Below are 24958 nucleotides of genomic sequence, written 5' to 3' on the forward strand. Positions count from 1 at the left end.
TTATAATTGTCCTCTACATGGAAACATATACAAAAATATCATTATTATTATTGTTATAAATCAAGAAAAAAAGTATACAAATTGTTCCCATAGACCTTCCTTCAAAAGAATTAGCAACCAGGAGCCACCCCTGGTGGCTTGTCGATATATTTCTATTTTTGAGTTGTCGTCATCTGGCATACAGGAATACAGGCACACTCATTTGTTTTTTTTATTTTTTATATGCAGTCTATTGGACGCAGGCCTTTATTGAATGTAACCACTGAATCGATAAAGCTGCATTTGTACCTTTTTATCTTTTTTTTATAACCAAAATGAGAGTAAAAAAAATGTCATACTTAAATGTCCTATTTACTATATATCTCTCTCCAAGCCAATAAAAATTATCCTACTTCATAGCAACCTCTTTCCTGCCAATTAGAATCAAGGCTGGTCTTAAGCCTTCATCTCTTCCTGTCTGTCTATGCCGCCCAGCCCTCTCACAACAATGGGCCACTTTCCAATGAATGGATCAATAATGGGCCAATATGAGCTGCTTTGTACTTAGCCAGTCGGAGCCCACAATGAATACAGGCTCATTTGAGACAGAGTGATAAGTACTGGCTCAATGTCCACTATTTTTATTATAATTATTACTAGACGCTGTATTGTACAGTACATTCATTCATTCATTTAGCAGCAAAACAAGATTTTTCGGATCGGAGACTTTTGCTTCTTTCTTTATAATCTTTCCTTGTGGAGCTTTTTCAAATCAACTGAACCAAACTGCAGCATCTGTATATCTGGCATTGTCTTTTTTTTTTTTTTTATTGAAAGAGCGACTTGCTTTTTTGTGCTAAAAAATGAGTTGTTGACTTAAAAGTTCCGGAGCAGCATTGAAGCTATTGAACACAAGATGAATCCAGGGGGGTCGGGGGGCCAACTTTTGTGTAGATGTTTGCAGGGGCCAGTTTGGTTGTCAATGTGAATGAGAATTGCAAAGGCATGTTTTTGAACCGTGTTGAAGGATGTCTTGAATCTAGTCCACACAGCATGGCCACAAAGGTCAGAGAGACACCAGAGTAAAGTGAGGCTGAGTTAGTGCCAAAAGTTGCATTCTATTCTGTATTCCCATTGAGGCCCCGGTACTGACCGCGGAGACAGCAGGCCGATTGAGACAAATGGGAAGAGCATATTGGAGCTCCATTCTGCTCTCAGGTCTGCTTGGTGCATTTTGGGTCACTGATCATTTTTACAGGGTGTGTGTGTGTGTGTATCTACATGTGTGTTTGAGATTTTAGATGGGGTTGGCGAACAAGGACAAATTGCAGCTTCTCTTTCACACCTGGTTGGACAGATCGCTTTTATTCACAGAAAACACAGAGTACACGCCCTCCCTCTACCTGACTAGGTATGATACATGCGTTTGTCCTTTACTGTCTTCCAAAAACACACACACAGCACTCAGCATTGGGGATATATGCCTGCAAGTGTGTGAATTTCATCATGTCAGAGGGTGTGAGCTGCTCCAAAATCCGCCGTAACCTTGTCAGTACAAGCCAAAAAGATCACAACTGCAATTTTTAATTTGAAAAACCTCGCCGCTGTAGTGTATCTATGTGTGTGTGTGTGTGTGATGTTACCGCCAAGGGAGCTCAGGTTTATTATTCTTGGAAAACTGTCAAAGTTGCTCATGGAACAGCCAAATATGGAGAGAAATTTAGGTTAGATGAAAGACAAAAATGAGGGGGGGGATGCAGCAAAAGCTGGAATTTAATACAAAAATGTAAAAAAAAGACTGAGAGGATGATAAAAGAAGTGAGGCAGAGAAATGCAACAATAATTAGACTGCATTGATTAGCCAGTGGCTGACAAGCAATTGTAAGTGATCAAATCTAATTAGCCGCTGCTATACGTCTTCCTGGAGATAACATACCAATCAATCAATGGGCTTAAGTGAACTTAAAGCCATCACTGTCTACTGCCTTCTCAGTATCTTCCAAATTATTTAGGAGAGGTCGAGTCCAAATGAAATTTAGACAAGTAAGAAAGTGCTGCTGATGCAGGTAAATGGAGATGAAACCAGGTCTCATCCACACACGGACAGCTCGCTAATGATTCTGGAGTGTACTTAAGGAGACTTTAAAAGAAGTCATCTCAGACGTTTGCTTGAAAGACGACGTTCGATTTCGAGCTGACGCGGCTCTTTTTCTGTTGCACAGACTGTAGGTAGGTTATGCAGTTATCATACGCGGTCAGACTATTTGCAGTACAGAGAATTACCAGTGAGGGAACATTCACACCTGGTCTGCTGGATTATTCATCTGAACTGCACAGCTTCTGCTATGCTCCTTCAGCCCTGCCAGTGTCAGTGGGAGATCTTACAGTCTGTGCGTTTCCTTTTTGCTTTCTTTCACAATGTGACAACAGGATATATGGCACTGCAAGCCTGTTATTCCAAATAAATTCAATAAAAAAGGCTCCGGCTCCAAACACATGCTAAACCCCGACCTTAAAACCACGATGCAAAAAGTATTCATCAACATTTATTCGGGAATTAAATTGTAAATAAAATTGTATTGCAAAAAAAAAGGGGCAATAGAAATACATTTGATTCCATGCTCCTTTTAGTATTGAGTTCACATGCAGTACTGACCGATTTCATGTGCTATTTTATTTGCAGGGCAGACCATAACAGATAAAGCCTTGCAGGAGAGATTTGTGCTACAGGATTTGCTATAGTGAATCACCTGGATGAGCTCTGTAGATTTTCCTCAACAGCACAATGTTTGTCCCAGGATGATATGAGTCACACTGAGCTGACACTGCATGTGACTTATATTTAAAGTTCGAGGTTTTGTTTGATATAACATGGTGAAAACCTTACACAAACAGATTTGATGTATGCACAGCTAAACGGTCGTTCACATGCAGCGTCTGCAAGCAAAGCAGTTTCGCTGAATTAATTAACACATTAAGACGAAGAACTAAGATTAAAATAAAAGCCAAGACTTTGCAGCTCGATGAGTTGTGTGGAAAAAAAAAAAGTCAGTGCATCCTCTCCTTCACCAACTGATTCAGGAGCTTCATCGATTTATAGATGCAATAGACCATTCAAACACACAAAAACATGCATGTATTGAACAGGTACTGCACTAGTTTGAATGAGGGGACATTCGAACATTCATGGCTTATTTCAGAGTGAACAAAGGCCACTTTGACCTTCTTTGGTCCAAGTATGAAAAGATGTTTAAAGTGCTTTTTTTTTTTTTCTATTATGACACGGACACACCGAGAACAACATTGTGTCGCAATGCCATCGCTAAGTCTGCCCAATGCCTGATTTTGAAAAAGGTCAAGAAGTGGGCTGAGAGCAGAGTGAGAAGAGGAGGACGGAGGGAGAGTGGGGAGCAGTGCAGGGGGCGGTATCTGCTAGTGAAAACTGACAGTGGTTGGACAAGCCTCTCAATTACTCACCCAGACTTCCAGCTGCATTTATAAAAAGGGGGAGGAGTCTGGGACAACAAGCCTCACGCTGATGAGAGAAGAAGGTGACAACAGCTTCAGTTCCAGTGACGTTAGCAAGGACTAAGGAAGGACATGTCCCCATCAATATTTGGAGAAAGCTAGATTGTCCCTTCTAATATTAGAGACAGGACAAGTGTATTATGTGTGCGCAAGGCTGTGAGAGGAGACGAGAGGGAAAGTGAGCGAGCAGGTTTTTCGAGCATCAGTGAACGCATTACAGCGGAGCAGGTGAGGTGCTGTTCTGACAACATAGTGGGGACTTTTTAGGGCAGTCAGTCCAGAACCTTAAGCACACAGGCATATCTTTTTGACTTGTATAAATCACCTTGAAAAAACGAACAAACTCCGTAATCAGCCAACATGATCACAAGCCCGGCCCTTCAGGGCCCGAGGAAGGTGGCGGAAAATCCAGTTTCAGGCTCAGACAGAGATTCTACAACTACAGCCAAGGGATTTTTTTTTTTTTTTAAATGTCTGCAGGGTAATACCTTAACAGGGTAATACCTTAACCTATACCTATAACATGTGCTTTAAAATAGTTTGTACTGTTTGGGGGCCCCAAATCAAATTTAGCTAAGGGTCCCATAAAGTCTTGGGCCGGTGCTGACTGTAGTTATTAATTGTTTGTCCCAGACTGAAATGTCACTAATTTTAAATAGAGATTACAATCTTTTATTCCATTTTTTTTTCTTTTCTTGGCTGATCTTTCCCATCCAGCAGATTAGTAATAACAAATGATCCGCAAAATTAAAATATGTACAATCTAATCGTATTTACATAAACTTCAATACTGCAAATCCAATACAGTCGCCCACATCTATGCGTGTTAGTGTCACCACTGCCTTGAAATAGAGATTTTTTTTTGTTTGTTTTTGTTTCATAAAATAAATAGTTTATCACAAAGCGGGTGAGTCAGACAGCTCTAACCCAACTAAATGGTTTCATCTTGTAAATTATGGCCTGGAATAATTTAAAATTCATTAGAACTGCATTCTTTTTTCTTTAATTTTTTTGTACTCATGTCCATTTGATGGGAACAGGGGGCTTTTTTGTCCCTCATTACACAGCGCTGAGTAGCACTTTGAAGGCTTTTATGTGCAGTTGTATAATCCACATGGCCTTTTCCTTGCACATTCACTAAACCAGCAAAGACACAATATTCATAATTAATATGCCGCCAATCATAATTATTGCCTATTATCTTTGGTTGACCATTCAGTATCATTACTGATGTCTGTTAGGTCAGGCTTCGTCACCACAGACAAGACAACAGCACTACTTCAAAGTCAGGCTGCAACAATACATTTCTTTTTTTCTCCATATAACAAAGAAATCATTTAGAGTGAATCATTTTGGTTTGTTGACAAAACAAGACATTTGAGAACATCGTGATCTTGAGGTTTTGGGAAACACTGATCAATATCTTCTGACATACTTTGGACCAAACAAGGGAAAATAAGCAACAGATGAATTGATTATAAAACTAATCTTTAGTTGCAGTCCTCACTTGGATGAAAACATTATAGAGCGTTTGTTATACGTAGGACTGCAACGAATAATCAGTTGCTAAATTAATCACCAATTATTTTGATACTCGATGAATCAGTTTGAGTGTTGTTGTTGTTGTTGTTGTCTTAATAATTAAAAGAAGTTCCCTGAGTTTCCAGCTTCTTAATTTTTTTTAATTTTTGTTTTGTATTGTTTGGTTTCACTGCTCCATATAACAAAGAGATAATTAAAAGTGAGTCATTTTGCTTTGTGGACAAAACAAGACATTTGAGAACATCATAGTTTTGAGGCTTTAGGAAACAGTAATCAACCAAACAATTACTGGATTAATTCAGAAGTAATCAATTGGTGAATCAATTCTAAAAAATAATCATTATGCAGTCGTAATTTGGATGAGCACCTTGCGGAGATTTTGTTCTATTAAAGCAAGGAATGATCGACTATTAATCGATTGATGAATTGTCAACTATTTTAACAGTAGATTAATCAGTTTGAGTGTTATTTTAATGATCATCAAGTTATCAGAGTTTTTCAGCTTGTTTATTTGCAAAGAAATCAAGTGATCAGTATTTTCTGTACTTGATTAATCAAGAAATGAATGGTTAGTTGCAGCCCTACTCCAAAACAGACTTTCCTTCAACCAGCATGGTTTCTATCACTTCATTATTCTTTTTGATTATTCTTTTTTTGTTCTGTCTGTCTGGAAATACTGCTTTAATGAGTTTAATAAGTGTTCTCAAATACAAGGAGAAGGGATATTGCTGCATTTGACTTTAAGAGGAACAGTGAGGATTTTTCAATATCTCCAAGTGGTTCCTTTTGTGTCGCGCACGTTCATCCTCTGTAATAATGTTTGTCATTTAATCTTGGAGACTAAATGATGTTAAAAGACCATGAAAAGAAAACTCTGAGGGGGAGAGAGAGAGCGAGAGAGAGAGAAAAATCAACTGCTAGTTTGAGAGATGGTCAACAAAGCGTTGTTAGACTCTGTTCTTATGCCTGTCATTATCATCTCGAGGCTCGATTCAGGTAGAAAATGAATAAATACAAACTCTCCTGAGAGGGTGCACATCATTGAACTTGAACACAAGCACAAACAGATCTTACAGTATGTCCTTTTTTTGTGAAGCATGAAAATGAAATGATGGGCTAAATCCAATCCTGCATTTACAAAATGACTCCCGATAATAAACACAAAGTAATACAGAATAATCTGTGTACCACAAATGATACATAATACATTTAATAACCTGTTTTTTTTGTTGTTGTTTTTGGATGTGTGCAGTTGATTTGTTAATGGCATGATTAATCTGTTATTCTATGAATCCCCCCGTATATGATGTTGACCAACATTCCCTCGAGTAAACATTACCGACAGCACTGGAAACACAACTGAGGCAAGTCAGCACGAATTTTTGCTTTTGCTAAATACAGTCGAGGTAAATCAAACCAATTTGACTGTGACCCATTTTATGATGCAATTGTTGCCTGAAATCACATTAGGTAAATTAAACGAGTTTTACATTTGTCAGTTTTTCATTTTCAACGAGAGAACAGTGGTTACATGGAAACAAGACTTACTAAATGTGTGTTTTGGATTTGCATGCAATCATTGGGGATGCACGTTATTATCCCATGTTAGGAGTGGGATATATATATATATATATATATATATATATATATATACATATATATATATATATATATATAGAGAGAGAGAGATATCGTCATATCACGATAGGTATCTGAGATGTCTTTTCCTGGTTTTAAAGGCTGTTGAATTATATAAATATATTGATTAAAAAATACATGGACTCAGCAAAATGATATTTAAAAAAAAAAATTGTTTGCATTTTGAGCCAAATTATTTGTGTTAAAGCAAAGATTGACCATATTTATATCAATTTAATTGTTTATTAACACGTGTAAAAATCCTTCATTTAACATTCGAAAGACAAAGAAATAAAGCAGGTATTATCTGAAATGAAAAGTAACGATAAGTCTATTTTAAGAGTGTATTGTTTTAGAGTTTTTTTTAGAGTGTATTGTCAATCTACTTTGAGAAGCACAAACATCTCAAAATAAAACTTGTGCAGCTTTATATCCCTATACATTTCATATATCGGGGAAAAATCTAAAAATATCCAGATATTATTGATAGGCCATATCGCCCAGACTTACACAAATATTGCAGTATAATGAGACAGTGGCACTGGTCTTCACTTCACCAAAAATATCATTAAACAGGACATTTTTAAATCACAGTGTATTGGAAAAAGAACATCTGGCCAGAACAGAATGTGACCGTAATTTACTTTGGAAAAAGCATCTGAAAAGGTCAAATAGCACTCCTTTCTCAAAAATTCAGCCTCTGTGTTAGGACATTGTTATCTTTAATATTACTTTTATTGTGTCTAGGATTCACACAACACTCATTCACATACAGTACATTCAGGCTACACTGACGAAAAAAAGCCAATTCAGTATCAGGGGCTGTCCACGCAAAATCGGGCTCCAGAGTGGGAAAATATCAAAACGCTACACTTGGTGTTTTCGTGTACACAATCCATATGCTAATTTGGGAAAACAATGATGTCATAATCCCACCGTGCCCGTGCTTCAATTTGTTGTCACTCACCTTCACCGTCGCCTTCCTGCTTCTTGTGTTTGGAGATAATTTGGTCTGTTGGCTTTATAATAACTATTTGTTTCTTTCCTTTGTCACCCTGACCTGATTCATTCTGTCTCACTCTCTGTGATTGTATTCACTGTAATGTATATGTATTCAAATTAAAATGAAGTCTGCACAGGCTGTATGCACATGCCCAACATCTTCTTCTGTGGTTTTGAGTCATTTTTGGGGGAGGTTTCATGTGAATGAAGAGATTTCCTGAAATGATGCTGTGTTTACAGAAAACTTTTTCAAATGACAAAGAAAAACAGAGTTTGTTGCATTTCCTTGTGGATAGGGCCTCAGTTGCCATCAGAGAATAATGCTCTGAAAAGGAAGGGGGGAGCATGGGGCGACACAAGAATGTGCATTTGGCCTGCTATGAACACAATCCACATCTGTGGCAGTTTAGCCCCTAGGGTAAATGTAGTGGCATATATATATATGTGTGTGTGTATATTTATACATATATACAGTATATATATATCCAACACCCAAAAGGCCCTAACACAGCAGTTTGCCATCTCTCCTAAAATAGCAGTGTTGGTTTCCCTTCCCTACTTGAGACACTTTGTGATGACACCTTCACCCAGCTGGTCTATGTAGATGTCACAGACAGAATTCAATTGGAATTTATTTGATGTTAAATTATATATACATATTTGAGACCATGGGGAAATGAGTACAAAACAAAAGAGGGCGTCAAGGGCGAGGTAAGTGATTGGAGGTGGGCGAAACCAGAAAAATAAATCAAGTAAAACTTGCGTTGTGACACATTGCTCGATCAACTGAATACTGAAAGTACAGATGCCCACCATGATGTGTCACTGGGTCATTCCGTTCCATACGCCTAAACCAATAATCTGGTTGAACATCACACCACATTTCTGTTTCTTTCCTTGGTTTCCATTGAAATATTTTGTATAACTAAATGCCAATCGAAGTAAATCCAATTTTTTATTATTTTTTTATAAATAATGCATTAAGGTGCCATTATATGAACGTAATCAAATCAAATCATGAGGTACGTAAAGATTCCCACCCCTTTAGGTGATCCTGGAGTGTGAGCCTCTGCTCATTCAGCACTTTCTCATCAGCAGCGACAACAGGTTTGACACGGACGTCTCGAGTCAGCGCTGACCTCCTCTCACCCTCATTAGTCCAAAGACAACTCGGCCCAGAATCAAAAGCTTCAGTACAGACGTAACAGAGGTGAAGTCAGGCACGAACACAGCCACACATAACAAGCACCCAGTTGTGCTATTCTTATCAAGCGAGAAGCCTGCAAACAAGACTTTTACAACAATACTTCAGACAACATGGGTTCATCAGCCGACGGGTTGGTTCAATCTGGATTTTTCCTCCATGACATTGTTTTAAAACTGGGAAGAACCATTAAAAACTGATGGTGCATCATGAAGGAAGGACTTTACATGACATTACAACAATAATATGTGGTGATGATTATGCGACACAGAGGAAATACAGTCTCTATGATCAAGTAACAGATTGGTAATAGCAATGGAATAATGTATAATAGAGTATTTGAGACTTCCTGTGTGCAGTTTTTTGACATTTTTTTGATAAGAAATGCCAGAAATATTTGGTTTAATAGCAAATTAATCATTTAGCAACTAAACAGGCACATATTGAACAGGTACGGCACTAATAATGAAGATTTTGAAATGCTGATGAGTGGATTTTGTCACATTTAGATAAAAGCAACGGTTGCCAGTTGTTATTTAAAGCTAGGCTATGAAAAAAAAACGGTTCAGATTAGTGGAGAGAGGCATCAATCAAGAAAGCAAATGGGGGTAATTTCCATGTCAAGTTTCATAAATAAACATTTTCCTCTGTTTGAGCTACAATGTCTTTGCCTCTTCAAATAAAGGGATTTATGAAAAAAAAAACAATTACCTTAGGATGGAACAAAAACAATCAAATAAACTGCAATACAAAAATGCATTCATAAAATAAGCAGAGCCAAAGTCTGTATCCTTCAGAGTGTGGAGTCGTATCTAAATAAGTATGCTCATCATTTACCGAGCCAGCATTTCACTTAGGTGCTTGAAGCATTCAATGATACAAATGAAATGCAGGCAATTAGTTTCCAGGCAGCTAAAAGCACAAATGTTTACTGTGGTTTAAATGATATTATTAAACCCTCTCATCTAGTATAAGAATCGGATTTGACTAAGGAAACTGGGATTTAAGTGAATATTTGCTGAAACAAAGAAACCACAAAATGTTTTCTTGTATGCGGGTTAAAAAAAAACAGACTCCAAGAGCTTGTGGATAAAATGCCAGGACGGAATGATTCCATTTCAGTTAATGTAGGACGAGCTGATGTGCAGATGAGAGGATTTTAAATACTTCTCCAGAAGCCCAGAGCAAAAGCCAATAGACACAGAAATACAAATACACACATCTGATACCAATACATGCATAAAATGCACATATGGGGTTCTGCCTCTCTACAGCCCCACACGCACACACAGCAGATGGACTATGTATAGTTTCACTCCAAGGTGACCTATCCACGGTATATGTATCAGGTCAGTGGTGGTGATGAGGTAAATGCATGAAGGAGGGGCTGGGGAAAAGGAGGAATGGAAGACAGGGAGGATACAGTCCATTGAGAAAAGGCTTTAGGCTAATGCTCCGTTGGAGGCCAGTTCTTCACAGTCTCTTTTAAGTGCATCTTTGGTGCATTAAGAATCTGTCAGAGCGGCTTTAGCATGAATCAGCTGGCCCGCGGATGAAACAATCGCGCATAATCTCGCGCTCCAAACCCTGCTGACCTTCATCTCTTCAAATGCAGAGATAAACCTCAGTCGGTTAAAGACACAGACACACAAACACACACAAGTGCCTGGATCAGGTACTCATAATTTAGCTGCCCCCACCCCCCACTGTAGTGTATCTGAGCGGTCCCTCCCACAGCAACACCCATGTCCCTCAACACCTGGGACTACAACGACTTAGCATGTCAACATGACCTCAAAGAGGACACATTTCAGACAGTGTGTGTGTGTGTGTGTGTGTGTTCAGGAAAACGGAGAAGAGAGGAGGGCAGAATACACACGTTCTATTCATCATCTCAGCAGCGTTGAGAGTGTATAAATAGCGAGATCGGCTCCGAGTTATCATTGAGCCGGCGCTTCCATCGCGGCGCTTCATTTATTAAGACTGTGCACAGATCAATACAGCAGACATATACACTCGGTAACTGTTGAAAAAGATAATCTCATCATTATGAATTTGGCTTGGGTCGTCAGTAACATGAGCAATTGCAATGCTTATCTGAGATGACAAGAGCGGCGAGAAAGACAGGGAATCCGAAAAGGGGAAGACAGTCAGAGCAAGAATTGGGGAAGTGTGGCCAAAGAGAGAAGGAAAGCGAGAGACAGCAAGTAACACTAGACAACGCTCCGAGAGTGATACATAACAAAATACAGTGCTTCAGGACCAAACACCGCATAAATCAATAAGATACGAAGCAAACCAGCAATTGATCTGAATGTTACAGGGGCCCAGAATTATGTCACTCTAAGACAGAAACCCAGTGAGAGTCCAATTGAGTACATCTGTACGGCACAAAGGAAAAAGATGAGACTGGCCAAATACACCATTTTCAATATGCCATTAGTACACAGCGTTGCTCCAGCTACCCTGAAGAGCAGACACGCTGAAAAACGTTTGACGACAAATCTTGTGTGCCCGCCATTTAGTAGGCCCTTTGTTTAGGCAATAACATCCCAGAGTGCCGACTCATTTCTCCTCTGTTGCCACAAACATACAACGGCCACGGCAAAAACACGGTGGATGTCGATTCCCTTCAGACACACACAGGGCTTTAGATGAGGGAGTCGGATTTCAAACTGTGCTGCAGATACAGTGGAAGTGAGAGGAGCAGAGGAGGCAGTGGGATGTCTGCTGGCAGAGACCTGGACCTTCTCAGGCTTCATCCACACACAAGTACTTTTCTCATTTTAAATAGCCACCAATTAAAACTAACAGGAAGCAACCAGGAAGTGGATTCTCTCCTCTAAAGTTGTTTGATGGGTATGAGAGACAAGAAGCAATAGTAAAAAATATCTGAAAATAAATGTTTAAAAGGAGCTTCTTGTTAACCGCTGATCGGTAAGTTGCAGCAGATAAGAACCAATAAGTCCTACATCACCATTCCCAAAGTCTATCTGCTGTCACATCTGTACCTATACTACAGAGAGCCAAACAGTTTTCCAACAAAAGTAAATAAATATGTTAAGTTTTTAACCAAAATTGCAAATTTCCAACAAAAATACGCGTGTGAAGACAACCACTTTGCAGCAGCTTGATTTGACATGTCGTTGGGTGAAATTAGAGAAAATGGCATGGCATTCAGTGGTATGTCCCTCCGATCAATTAATCGCATTACTGATGAAGCAGAAGAGGTGCTGAACTGTGGCAGGCAAGGACGAGGGGGAGAGAGAGAGAGAGAGAGAGAGATATTCAGGGAGCAGGGGATAAATCACTCCTCTTATACTAATGAGATAGAAGGTGAGAGCAGATTCACATAACTCACTGTTGGTACTACAGCACTGGGGGGGCAGTGGAGGAAGATGTGGCGGGAAATAAAAGCTCTTTAGGTTGGGTCGGTGCCAAAACACAACAGAGTGAGTTCCACTTTGTTTGACTTTGAAAGTGTTTGATTTACAGCGAAGAGACCCAGCTGCTGCCAGCTGAAAGAATGCATCAGTGATGCTGTCTATGGGCCTTATATATGCAGCCTACTGTTGGTGTGCAGCTCAGTGTGCATTACCGTGAGGTCACTCCTATCTGTATCTATCTATTGCTGCAGCTCGAGCCCCCCCCCCCCCCGCTGATCTAAATGTTAAGTCTAAAGACCCCGGGAGGGATCTGAGGATACTCAAGGGGCGAGCAGCCCCCTCAGGGAAGCCCAATTCAATCTAAGGGAACCAGCAAGACAGGCGCTTCAGAGCACAGCTGGGTGGTAGCACAGGTGCATGCGTGCCCGTGCATGTACACACACAGGCACAGTGGCTGAATCATAGATTCCTCCACTGAGAAGGCTATGTTTTGTTCTCTTGTTTTTGTGACCTCTGTTGATTCTACATTGGCCCCGTGTGCGTGAGTTGTTTGAGCGCAATGTCAGCAGCTCACTGAAGTGAATATAATATCAGAATCGACTGAGGGCATGCACAGATTTTGGTTTGTTTGTTTTGCCACGACATATCTTTTCCTTTATGAAAGAGCGTGCACTGACGTAGCTGATATTAAAAAAAGGAAGATAAATTACATTGTCAGGAAGAACACATTGGCATTCATTTGTGTGCTTGCAATGTGACAGAAATATGCGCAACCCACAGCGTCAACAAGGTCAGAAAAACAAGACATGCTGTCACACAAGAAAGCCGCCACTATAAACAAACAAAAAAAAAAGCAATAGCATTCACACTGTGGGTGCCTCATGCTAAATTCTGAAGTCTGACAGGAATGGATCTGAAACCCCTGAAAATGCAAGTCGGTCTTTGAAAGGTAAAACAATCACAATGACACAAAAAATGGGAAAAAACAATATTCTAAAGCTCTAGTGTCAGAAAATTAAGCAGAGGAGATGTCGTAGATCGTATTCACTGCGTCCATGTGGCCACAGACATCCATGTGACGTAACTTTCACATAAATTCCACCCATTTCTTCAGTTTTAATTGATTTATTTGCTAAATGGAGCAAAGAAACCAAAGAATATGCACATTGATGAAGATGAAGCACTCACACCGATTAATCGATATCAAAATAGTTGACAATTAATTTAGTAATTGATTAATCGCTGGTTGAAACCCAAACATGTGCATGACTTAGCATGTTTAGAACACTAGACTGATCCAAACCCTTGTTTTAGAAGGAATGGAACCGCAGCCACATGTAAATTAATGCGAAAAGAATGACCCAAGTCTGTCTCTGTCTTACTCTCTCTCTCTTATACATTCACAATCACACAATGAGACGAGAGTGGATGTCCACAGTCTTATTATCACATCCCTGTCATCTCTAATAGTCTGCTTCCTATTGAACAGAGCAAATTGGTTTAATGTGTCCGGCTTATCTGGCCATCACAGAGGTTAACTTGTGTTCTCATATCCTGTCTGTTTCTCCACGCTCACAAAACACAAATTCCTTTGTTGCCATGCCACAGTTACAGCCTGTGTTCGTACGCATGCACAGCAGCTGGCTGAAAGGATTTCGAGTGGCTAACACAAGAACAGTACTGACTTCAGTCTTCTATCCATCCATCTACTTACGTTTACAATTGGGCAATATGTTGCAGTTATAAATTAGAGCGGGGAATTGTCTGAGCCTTGTCATATTCAATTATTTAGATTTTTTTTTCAGAATGGACAATAAATAAATCATGAACTTTCACAGTTGTATCTATTCTAATCCAATTTTTCAGCACATGTACTGAATGTCAAGGACAATTATAGAAGGATATTGGAAGTATGTGTAGTATAGTTGACTCTCGGTCTTTCTCTCTAACACATCTCAAACACCGTTGGCTGTTGAGAAAAATAGACTTTATGAGACACCACGCTACTTTTTCCCCGACATGATCACAAATGTAGTGTTAATTAGCTTATTTTCAGAAAACAAGCAATTCCTGGTTCCCACTTCCCATGTGCTCCCCACCTGCCTTCTCGTGTTCACAAACCTCTGATCGTGACATATTCCGCTTTCCACTGATTTGTTAAATGTTATGATTTATTAATGGAGGAAGATGCAAACATCGCTGCCATTTTGTGCAGTGCAACAGCCTCGAAACAAACCAACACATCAGATTTTGAAACAACCCCCCAGCCCCCTGAAACACCACCACAGCGATATTAGTAATAGCAGCTAATAAAAGAAACATTTAATGACAAAACTGCTATGTTTTTCATTATAAAGTGTTCAAATAAATTACAGTCGCTCCCTTGAGCAACTTTCCATGGTCTGACTTCACCTCCTCTCCGTTCTATCATATGAGCTTTGGGGAGAAGAAGGAAAAATAAAACTGCCTATTAATAATTCAGAATTTCGGTGTGTAATATTATGTACAGTAGCAGCAGGTTTATTTGAGGAAATATGAAGATGCACCCTAAGGCAAGCTGAGTGTTGTTTTTTTATGTACTGGCAAGCTCAAATAAAACAAATCTGGTCTAGTGGCCCATAAGAACTCAACCGAGGGACAAAAGTACATATATTACACATGGCTTCTTGAACTGTGTCTCATATAAACAACTGTTTGTGCACCGTTTTAGCCACTGAGCTGCTCAATCCCATCTGTGAGCGGGCTTCAAAGCATGCGGGTTTACCAAACTCATTTCACAGAAAGCCCCAGAGGAAAGTTATCTAAAGATGAAGGGAGAGAAATGAAATAAAGAGTGCTTTTCTATTCATTGCCTCAGTGACCAGTGAAGTGTGGGAGCAATTTCAATACAATATAACAGCAGAGATTTGATAAGACTTTGATAAGACTCATTTTGTGGAGTAGGAGCCTTAAAAGCAGCCCCAGCACAGCTACATATGCATCTGTGGGTTTGTGTGCACGAGAGCACCCGTCTGTTCATTGGAGGAAGGGTGTTTCAAGGTTCGGACAAATGCAAGATTGTCACGCTCATAAAAAACAGGGGCTCTGTCACAGAGCCTGCCAGCTAAAGGCTTAAATCACATGCCTAGAATACACAATGACGCTACACCCACACAGATACATACAATCTCCCTAAATTATGCAGCGTAAGACCATTCCTGGAAGCATCCACTTACAACATCTGCTTCAGCTACATTGTTCGCATGCATATATGCTCAACTGAGTGAAATCTTCTATGTTGTAAATATCACAGTCACATCTCTTAACTGCGTTTTTTTTCCCCCCTCTCGCAGCATTTCAATACATTTATGGCTGCAAGTCAATTTGATATCCATTCAAAAATCTTTGCTTTTTTTTGCTATGCTTACATAGGAAATCCACCATGGGCAAATTTTAAATACCCTGGATTTACTGCTTCCTTGGTCAGTTCACTGATTGTTATTCAAAACAACAGTGGTGGGATATTGTCAGGCAGGCACTCACAGAAAAATATTCCATATTTCACTGGTTGGGTGTTAATGTCCAACACTTGCATATTAAAACAGTATAATTCAAGTGACAAGCGACTATGTGAAATCAGAGACAGACCACCGTGTCCCTTTTCTCCTTGACACCATCATCTCAGTGCCACACTAGAAAAGGCAGAATGCTGCCACCTAAAGGCAGCCTTAATAGCCTTTCAGATTCCCCTCTGTACCACCTGCACCTTATTAACATGGATGATGTCTCACGGAGACAGGGTTTATTTTAATTGGGGTTTTAACAGCGAATCAAATTAGAACACATCAAAACAAAGCAATATGATGCATTGCTAGCCTTTTAAAAGTAATGATACTGGAGTCTTTCAGTGTTAAGTAACAATGTTGACTCAAACAGGTAGAAAAAAAAAAAAGCAGCAGAGAACGTATGCACTACCGCGTAGGTTGTTTTGTACAGCACCACAGCTGCTGAATCCAAACATAATGTGGGACAAAATCCTAGAATGTATTCAAGGCAGAGTGGGCGCAGGCTCAATCTTTTGAGCGAATTACTGAAATCCCTTCTTCCTGGGCATTGAGGAATTGTGCAGCAGATTGGTTTTAACCTTGATTCCACACTAAGTAATTCCCTTCAACGCCTTAAGCGGAATTAGGCATCATTACGTTTCATCCATCTCTTTATCCCGGGAATTCTCTTTACAAATGAAATGAAACTCTCCACTGGGCTGGATGCTTGCAAGGTGGTGACAATGATAAGGCCAGCAGAGCACTACTGATATGCTTGTATTATTCTCCCCTATACCAGCAACAGACCAAGCCCAGTCTGTCTGCGGTGCACCACTATAAAACATCATTAGAGGCCAGTAGCAGTGTGGAAAAAGACTGGGAGTTGCAGGCAGCAACAGTAGCGCCACTCTGTGCAGATGAAGACAGCAGCACTGAGGTTCCCCCTTCTGAAAGTAAATGAGCAAGCACCATGCTTCCCCTACTTTATCCATTGCTTTACTTATTTTTCCCATTCAACCTGTCTCTCCCAGTGGGAACAGTAGTGACAGATGGGCTCAGAGGCCTTGGGATCGATGGAGGGGGAATTCTGTCTTTGTTTCCTGACATTTTTCCCATAGCCACTCTCCTCTGACTCAGGTTACTTACTGTCCACACGAGTGCAGAGAGGGGAGGCAGAGATGAGGGAGGAAACTGATATGCTCCTGTACAGCTTCTGAAGAAACTTAATGCCTCAGGCCATCTCCCCTACACAGGTTTCTGTTGAATAATACAATAGAGCACCCTGCACGCCTGATGCGTCGAGGGGACCCTTCTGTAAACAAGACACTAAGGAATGCTGTTGCTGCTTGTTTTCCTTTTGACTGTCGGAAGTGCGAGAGAGAGGAGCACAGGACAGATGTGCAACAACCACACAGAGTCTAATTCATCATCTCTACATTAGCAGAGAAACAGTCTGCATAATGGATCTGCAATTATTCCATCCCTCTGATTAGGAAGCCTTAACGGTCTTTGTGCTGACCCTTGCCCTATGCAGCTGGCTCATAATAGAAATGGGGCAGAGACCGAGGGTGGGAACAACAGGCAGTGGCCTTCCTTTCCTGGTGGGAACACATCACTTCTGATCACAGTCATTGTCACATCCACAGCCAGTGCAAATAGTAGGATAGGAAAGAAAGCAGGGAGCCTAATAGTTATGCTCCAACCACATGCAAATGACAGGATCCTGCAATTGTACCAAACAGTATTAGGCCATTTGCAAAAAGTAATAATAATGAATCTTATCAAGGGCTCTATTGTTTCTACAAAACCATGGAAGGAATGCAAAACAGTTTGTTAACAATAGATTTAGTTCAGTTGTTGCTACTAAGTTGCTTCAACTACCCATTATCCCGAGGACTACTATACCACTATCTTAAGCAGGTCTTAATCTTCATCTGACACGACAGACTTTTAAGGCCAAATACACAGAGAAGTTATCATGTTAGAAGCTTATATACTCAAGTACTCCATATTAAGTAGACACAAAATAAGTTGAGTCTGCTTATCTCTAGGAATTAGAATCCATAGAATTAACCACAAAGAGCTACAGATTGGGATGACCACTGTGACATTAGTAACCGTGACTTCTAACAGGCAAAAAAGCTCCGGTCATTGGAGTAATTTTACTGTCATTATATTTGCTACTATGTACAGGTACACTAATATATAAATCAGGTATCTGTTGTATATCTGCCTAGATAATCTAGTTAGAATTACATTCTGCAGATGTCTGTGAGATAATTGGATCGTTTTAAAAAGGAGCTGCCTAAAATCCAGCCACAGGCTAAAATAATTCTTCCACAGCAATTAAACGACATTGATTGAGTGATTTATGAAAAACCTTCTACAGGGAAAGTGATTTCAAAAGCTTGTCGTGACATATTTCAAACATCAATGATTTGTGTCACTGGCAGTGTTCAATGAGAACACCAAAATGACTGTTTAATCCTTCTAATGCTCACCCCCTCCCTTTCTTATTTTCTCTGTGTGCTCCTGGGCCTCTCTGTCTCTGCCTGTCCTTGTCTTCTTTTTGTCTTTCATTTTTGAATGAAAGGGGCAGATGTCGATATAGGGAATGTGAGTTATCTGAAGATAGTGACGTGAAAACGGTGAAGGTGAGGACAGCAAGTTCTCTTACCTGTATGATGGACATGCGGTTAGTAGGTGTGTCTGTAGTGCTGGTGACTGGGCCTGTGAAGCTGGTGTGGCATCCCACGTGGCCTTGGGGCACGCTGAGGTTATTGGCAGTGGGCTTGAGGTACATGACCTCTGACCGTGGTGAGCTGAGTGGCAGGCGTGTCTGGTAGTCAAAGTACATGGGAGAGGTGGCCAAGGAAGGGCTGCTTACCACATTCATCACATTCATGGCATCCCGCTCCTCCACCTCGCTCTGCACCAGCATGATGTCGTTCTTGTTAATCTTCTTCTTCTTGCCTTTTCCCAGCTGAGGGTGCGAGTACTCTGCAATGCGACAGTTATAGGTTCGGATCTCCTTGTTTTCCCGCTTGCACTTGATCGCTATGGTCACCATGGCAGCCAGAAGCATGATGGATATGATGCTTAGAGTTACAATAAGAGGCAGGGACATGTCCCAGTTCTGATTGTCCTTTGTGTGTGGCAGTCCATCAGGTGGACGTCCATTGGAAGCCTTGACAATGAGTCTGGCGGCGGCGGTGAGAGTCGGCTTGCCGTGGTCTGATACACGGATGATCAGCTCCACCATGGGGTTCACATCATCCCAAAACGGGTGTGCTGTTCGCACCTCCCCAGTCACTGGATCGATCTCAAAGAGGTGGTCCTCATTGCCATCTGAGATCTCATAAGTGAGCCTCCCACTCTCACCGTAGTCATTATCCACAGCCCTCACTGTGGTGACAATGTAGCCAACACCGACATTACGCGGCACATGGATTTCAGCAGTGTCATTTAGGAGTAAGGGCAGAACTATAACAGGGATGTTGTCATTGACGTCCAGAACGCTGATGCGCACTGTCGCGTTGCTCTCCAGGTGTGGAGATCCCGCATCTTTTGCAAGAACCTTAAAGTCAAAATACTTAATTTGTTCATAGTTAAAAGATCTCACGGCATAGATGGCTCCATTAGCCGCATTCACATTAACATAGGTGTTGACGTCTCCTCCACTCACATTGGAGTTCACTATGCTGTAGTACACTGTCCCATTCTGGCCAAGATCTGGGTCGTGTGCCAGAACTGAACCAAGGTACTCGCCGGGTATGTTGTTTTCAGGTATCTGAAGAAGATAAACTGCCTTTGTGAAGTGAGGAACATTATCATTCTCATCTAGAATTTTTACAGTGAAGGATTTGGTAGAGTTTAGAGGAGGAAGGCCATTGTCCTTTGCCACAATTGTGACATTGTACTCATCCTGAGCCTCTCTATCCAAGGGCCTGTCCGTCACCACTGTATAGAAGTTATCATAGTTCTCCTCAAGTTTAAAGGGAACATTACCCAGCACTCTGCATTGAAGCTGCCCATTCCTGCCTGAGTCCTTGTCTGTGACACGCACCAGAGCAATGACAGTGCCTGGAGGTGCTGCCTCACTGATGGCTCCCTGTCTCACAGACACAAAGCCTATAGATGGCCAGTTATCATTCCTGTCAAGCACTTTAACTGTGACTTTACAATGGCCCGGGATTGGATTGGGACCTAGATCCTTTGCCTGCACGTCAATCTCAATAACTGGGCTCTCTTCGTAGTCAATTTCACCCTGAATCTTTATGACCCCTGTTCTCGAATCTATGGAGAAGAGCTCACGGATTCTCTCTGGGGCATAGCCACTAAAAGAATAGACTACTTGTCCATTGTTCCCCTCATCAGGATCTGTGGCATTTAAATCGATAACGACTTTCCCAGGTGGCGAATTTTCAGGTATTTCCACAACATATGAGGGCTGATCAAACACAGGGCTGTTATCATTGGAATCAATAACTTTAACATTTATCTGCATGGTACCCGATCGAGGATATTCCCCTCCATCAGTGGCTGACAAAATTAAAGTGTGATGGCTTCGCTCTTCTCTGTCCAATGGTCGTTGAATAACTAATTCAGGGAATTTTGTCCCATCCCCACGGGACTTTACCTCCAAGGAAAAGAGGTTGTAGTCATCACGGGTTATTTGATAGGTTTTCAGGCTATTTTCTCCTACATCTGGGTCATGTGCACTGGTCAAGGGAAAGCGTGTCCCTGGCACAGCATTTTCTGAAATGTCAATATCAATCTGATCAGAGGGGAAAATGGGCGAGTTGTCATTAATGTCCTGAATATCTATTTTGATCATGCAGATCTCTTTGTCATTGGCGAACACCTCCATGGAGAGCTGGCACTTGGGGTTCCTCTTACACAAGGTTTCCCTGTCAATGCGCTGCTTTGTGTACAGCAGTCCACTTTGGGGATCCACGTCAATGAGATGTGGGGCTGAGTTCTCCAGCACCCTGAAGTTGGCTTTCTTACCCTGTCCTCCCTGCCCAGTCTGTTCAAGTCCAAGTCTGGCATCTTTGGCAATGTTTCCAATCACTGTCCCCGGACCCTGTTCTTCTGGGACAGAGTAATTCAAGTTTTTCAATGTCAGGGCTTGAGCCCATAAAAGGAGGAAAAAGAAAATAGAAAGATACATCCCTACTCTGTAAAAACTGCTGTGGGCTAAGATGCGTTGCGTTCAGGCTTCCTTTGACTTGTTGATATGATGTTCAAATTTGGTATTTCTATTAATCAGGACCAAAAAAAGAGTTCTGTTCATCATGAGAGACCTTGGCATTTGTCTTTGAAGATTGTCTTTGCTGTGTGTCGCTCTTCCTCTGCCTGCTCGAGCAATCTGTGGTGCTGAGGACCCTAATTTATATTCAGCGGAGTGCCCAGACTCATCTGAGCAGTAATCGCGATCCAGTCTCCAAACAGAATAGTCATTGTAAGCATTCGCTCATACCACCTAAGAAAGGAGACAGAAAAAGAGTAGATATATTTGTTATATATCCGCCTGTCACCTGGTCACATGAATAAAAACTGAGCCACATTGGTGAGTCTGCTGGGGAGAAATCAGATCCACCGCCGAGCCAAAAAAGAAACTGGGCTCATGTGTAATTCATCTCCACAATTATGGGGGAAGCTTGTCAATTAGTTAACCTTGGGAAGACACTGGATGCAGCCCTGGTGCAGTACATGGGGAAATAATGACTGCCCTTGTAGCTTATTTACTACGTGTATTATTACACACACAAACATGCATTTTTTTCATCTATCTCTAATGTGCAATTCACGAGCCGGCCCTGACCTGATAATGGCTCCCTTTCACACACATTATGAGAATGCTGACTGTGAAGTGTAAAGCAACTTTAATAGTATGGCAACATCATAGGAGGGCGTTTAACCGATGGCTATATTGCGGTGACTATTTGAATAAGTGTGAATAAAATTAGTTCTAGCATAATCCGGATATTGAAATAACAAAAATAAAATAGAGACATGAGCTGCCAACATCTCAGCACAGCCGTCTCTCTGCAACATCTCTGGAAGAAGCTGTTGCACTCGAATTAACAGGTGATGGATTGTGAAAATACAAACAGAAATCACATAAACTTACCCGGATAAACTGTTGCAATAGTCCAAGAATTAAGTAAATCAGTGATGAATAAAAAAAAAAGAGAGAAAACAGTCAGTTCCAGCAGGGTTCAAGGAGAGTTTCATTCCCTATTCAGGTTCCACCCGTATCCTCCTTCCACTCTGCGCGCAGGAGCAGGAAAAATCCACAGGCTTTCGCTTGCTTGATGCACACACAGGCTACAGTGCAGCGCAGTCAAAATTGAAAAAAAAAAAAAGTGTTCGAGAAAAGTATGACTGTAATGTCAATGAGCTGGAGTCAGAGCTCTCCGCTGTGTGATTAGGATGCAGCGGCTCGCCTTCAGCCTGCCTGCCTGCAGTGACTCACCGTTCTTCAGCGAGGAAAAACTGTAGGAGCAAAAAAAAAAAAAAAAACACTATATAAAGAGGGAGAAAATCAAAAGAAGGAAAATAAAGGGGGAAAAATCCATATATGTGAACAACGGTAAATCCAGAGTGCGTGTCTTTAGGAAAAAAAATGCCAATCAGTGCCAAACATCGCTGAGTGACTGTTTCCAGTAGAATGTCCTTGTCCGCTGTCCCCGTCAAAGTCCACATACACACATTTACACACACACACACACACACAAAATGCTCAGCAACAACAACGTTGCATTGTGGCACAAGTGTCTCTGTAGCTGTCAGATATAAATAAATTCAGAAAAATAGAAAATATTTGTTGATCACGCACAGTCAGTTGCTCCTCAGTATTTACCGCACGTCTCACACCGCGCGCGCCTCGAGCTCATTGAGCGCTTCCTCTCACTGACTGAACTCCGGACACCGCATGGTGCATTAAACATAGTCGCTGCTCCTCTGGCAGCCAATCAATTTGAAGAGGCGGGGAGAGAAGGAGGGGATTCAAAAGCCGCTCTCCGGACGCAGGCTTGGAGATGATTGGTGGCTCGTGCGCAGTTCGAATAACCCCCCACCCCCCCCACTCACACACAAACACACACACACCTCACCACCAACCGCTGGAGCATGGGTGCTTTTTTTCAAATATCACACTTCATGGTTGTTTACCTCCAAAAAAACGGAAAACGAGCGTTGAATGTGCGCACAAGACGCGCAGGGTTCAGGAAGGGTTCAAAAAAAATTCGGTTAGGTCATTTATCAAAGGGCAGACAAAGGGATTTTAAAGACAGCGGAGACTACTTCAGTTTACCTGGATTCTGTGTATTGATGTTATATATATATATTTGTTTATATATACACAGATATATATATACGTATATACATGTGTGTCTTTAATATGGGTGCAGGTTGAGGAAGGGTTTTGATGGATTTTTGTTTTTTATCCCATTATTTGTATTGTATATTGTATGTAAATAGGTTTTATATGAGAAGCGTATATATATATGTACATATATACACCTTAGGCAACTACCTTTACAACAATATTGACACCAGAAGTGACTGCAGGAGCTTTTTTTAAAAAACAGTGTGTGAAGGGAAAAAAAATTGACTCCCCTTATCCATATAAGGTGTATATATGTATGTATATATATATATATATATATATATATATATACACCTTATATTTACAAAAAAAGTATTGAAGTAATTTAAATGACAAAAAAGAACAAATATTGCTGTGTGTACTTTGAGGAAAGGATCTGTTTTGTCTTATGTGATTGAAAATATAAAATACCATAGTACTTTCTATGTTCTATTTATTTTAAACAAGAAGGCAAAGAAATCATTCTTATGCACATTTATATTTGTGGCACATTTTTTTTTTATTATTTAGCTTTTATCACTATGATATGACTTATTCCATAGCTATATAAAAACACACACACACACTTCATGAATCTTTTTACTTTGTCATTAAGTGAGTTTCCATCAGCCTGTTTTTAAGCACATATTCAGTTTGGGCATAAAACAATCCCAAAAAGTTTTCATGATGGAGGAAGGTGGAAAAGTTGGCAAATTGATAAAAGGTATATGTAGATTCAGCAAATAAAGAATTGCGTTTAGAAATCACGTGCACTGGAAAGTCGGCTTCTGCAATTTGCTGCACCGAGAGAATGAGGACTGATGAACAAACATTACTTGACTTGGTGGAAGTCTATATTAATTGAAAAAATGTTTGTGTCCACTTTGTACATACATTTATCACATGCATTTTTAGCCAAACTGTGGCTAAACACAAACCCAAAAGCAACATAAATCAAATGTCCAGTTCAAAACCATGCAGAGGTTCATTGGACGGTGTCTCTCTAGCTGTCACATATAAATAAATTCAAAAATAAAAATGTCTGCTGCTTTAAACTGACCACATGTGTGAATGTGAGAGTAAATGTTGGTTTTTTGTGGCCCTGTGATTGACGATCTGTCCAGGGTGTGGCCCCGCCATTCCCCCAATGTCACCTGAGATTGGCTCCAGTGGCCCCCTGTGACCCTCATGTGGAGGATAAACTGTTGCATCGTGGTTGCCACAGTTGGACCACAATGCAACAGTTGGACTATTAGGCCTTATCCACACAGAAAGAGAAATCTCCCTGGACAGTATTGAAAAAAAAAACATTTGTTTCAAGAAACGTCTTAATCCACAAGAAAAAAAAGAATGTACCTCTAAACCATGTAGTACATATATCAGACCTGTACATGGTGATGCAGTGCGGTTGCAGGAATATTATGCCAAGCATCAATAAAATAATGCTTTATTCGCATAATCATACATTATCAAACTGACCAAACATTCTCCAACCACAAGAAGAAGAAGACCATGAAGATAAATGACAGTGAATGTAAGTGCAAGAGAAGAGGTGGGACTATAACATCATTGTTTTCCCATAGTACCATATTGCTGGGTGGCATTTTGCGAATTTTTCCACTCTGGGACCCGTTTTCAAAATTGCATTTCAGTGCTCCCAAAACGCCAGTTCAGTGTGGATGAAAATCCGATAAGGTCAAAACGCTTTAGCGGATTCACATCTACTCTGTTTTTGTCTTTTTCCAGAGAAATGCGAATGCTGGTGAGACATACACACCAT

The 24958-nt window shown here is 40.7% G+C and overlaps 1 protein-coding gene across 4 annotated transcripts in view; it reads right to left on the reverse strand.

The window, feature by feature from the left end:
* The window catches only part of pcdh17 (protocadherin 17), a 69043-nt gene extending 46335 nt beyond the window's left edge, over positions 1-22708 (reverse strand). For 2 of the 4 annotated variants that reach the window (XM_058629329.1, XM_058629328.1), the window contains exons 1-2: positions 21940-22708; positions 18691-21288 (exon numbers count right to left, since the gene is read on the reverse strand). In XM_058629329.1, the coding sequence (XP_058485312.1) occupies positions 18691-20976 (2286 nt within the window). In that variant the 5' untranslated portion in view covers positions 20977-21288; positions 21940-22708. Of the gene's footprint in view, positions 1-18480; positions 21289-21939 lie in introns of all 4 variants that reach the window. The other 2 variants (XM_058629327.1, XM_058629326.1) reach the window with 1 other exon arrangement.
* Between the last annotated feature and the right edge of the window lie 2250 nt (positions 22709-24958).

This window comes from Solea solea, chromosome 5, assembly GCF_958295425.1.
Source record: "Solea solea chromosome 5, fSolSol10.1, whole genome shotgun sequence".
In the NCBI taxonomy this organism is placed as follows: domain Eukaryota; kingdom Metazoa; phylum Chordata; class Actinopteri; order Pleuronectiformes; family Soleidae; genus Solea; species Solea solea.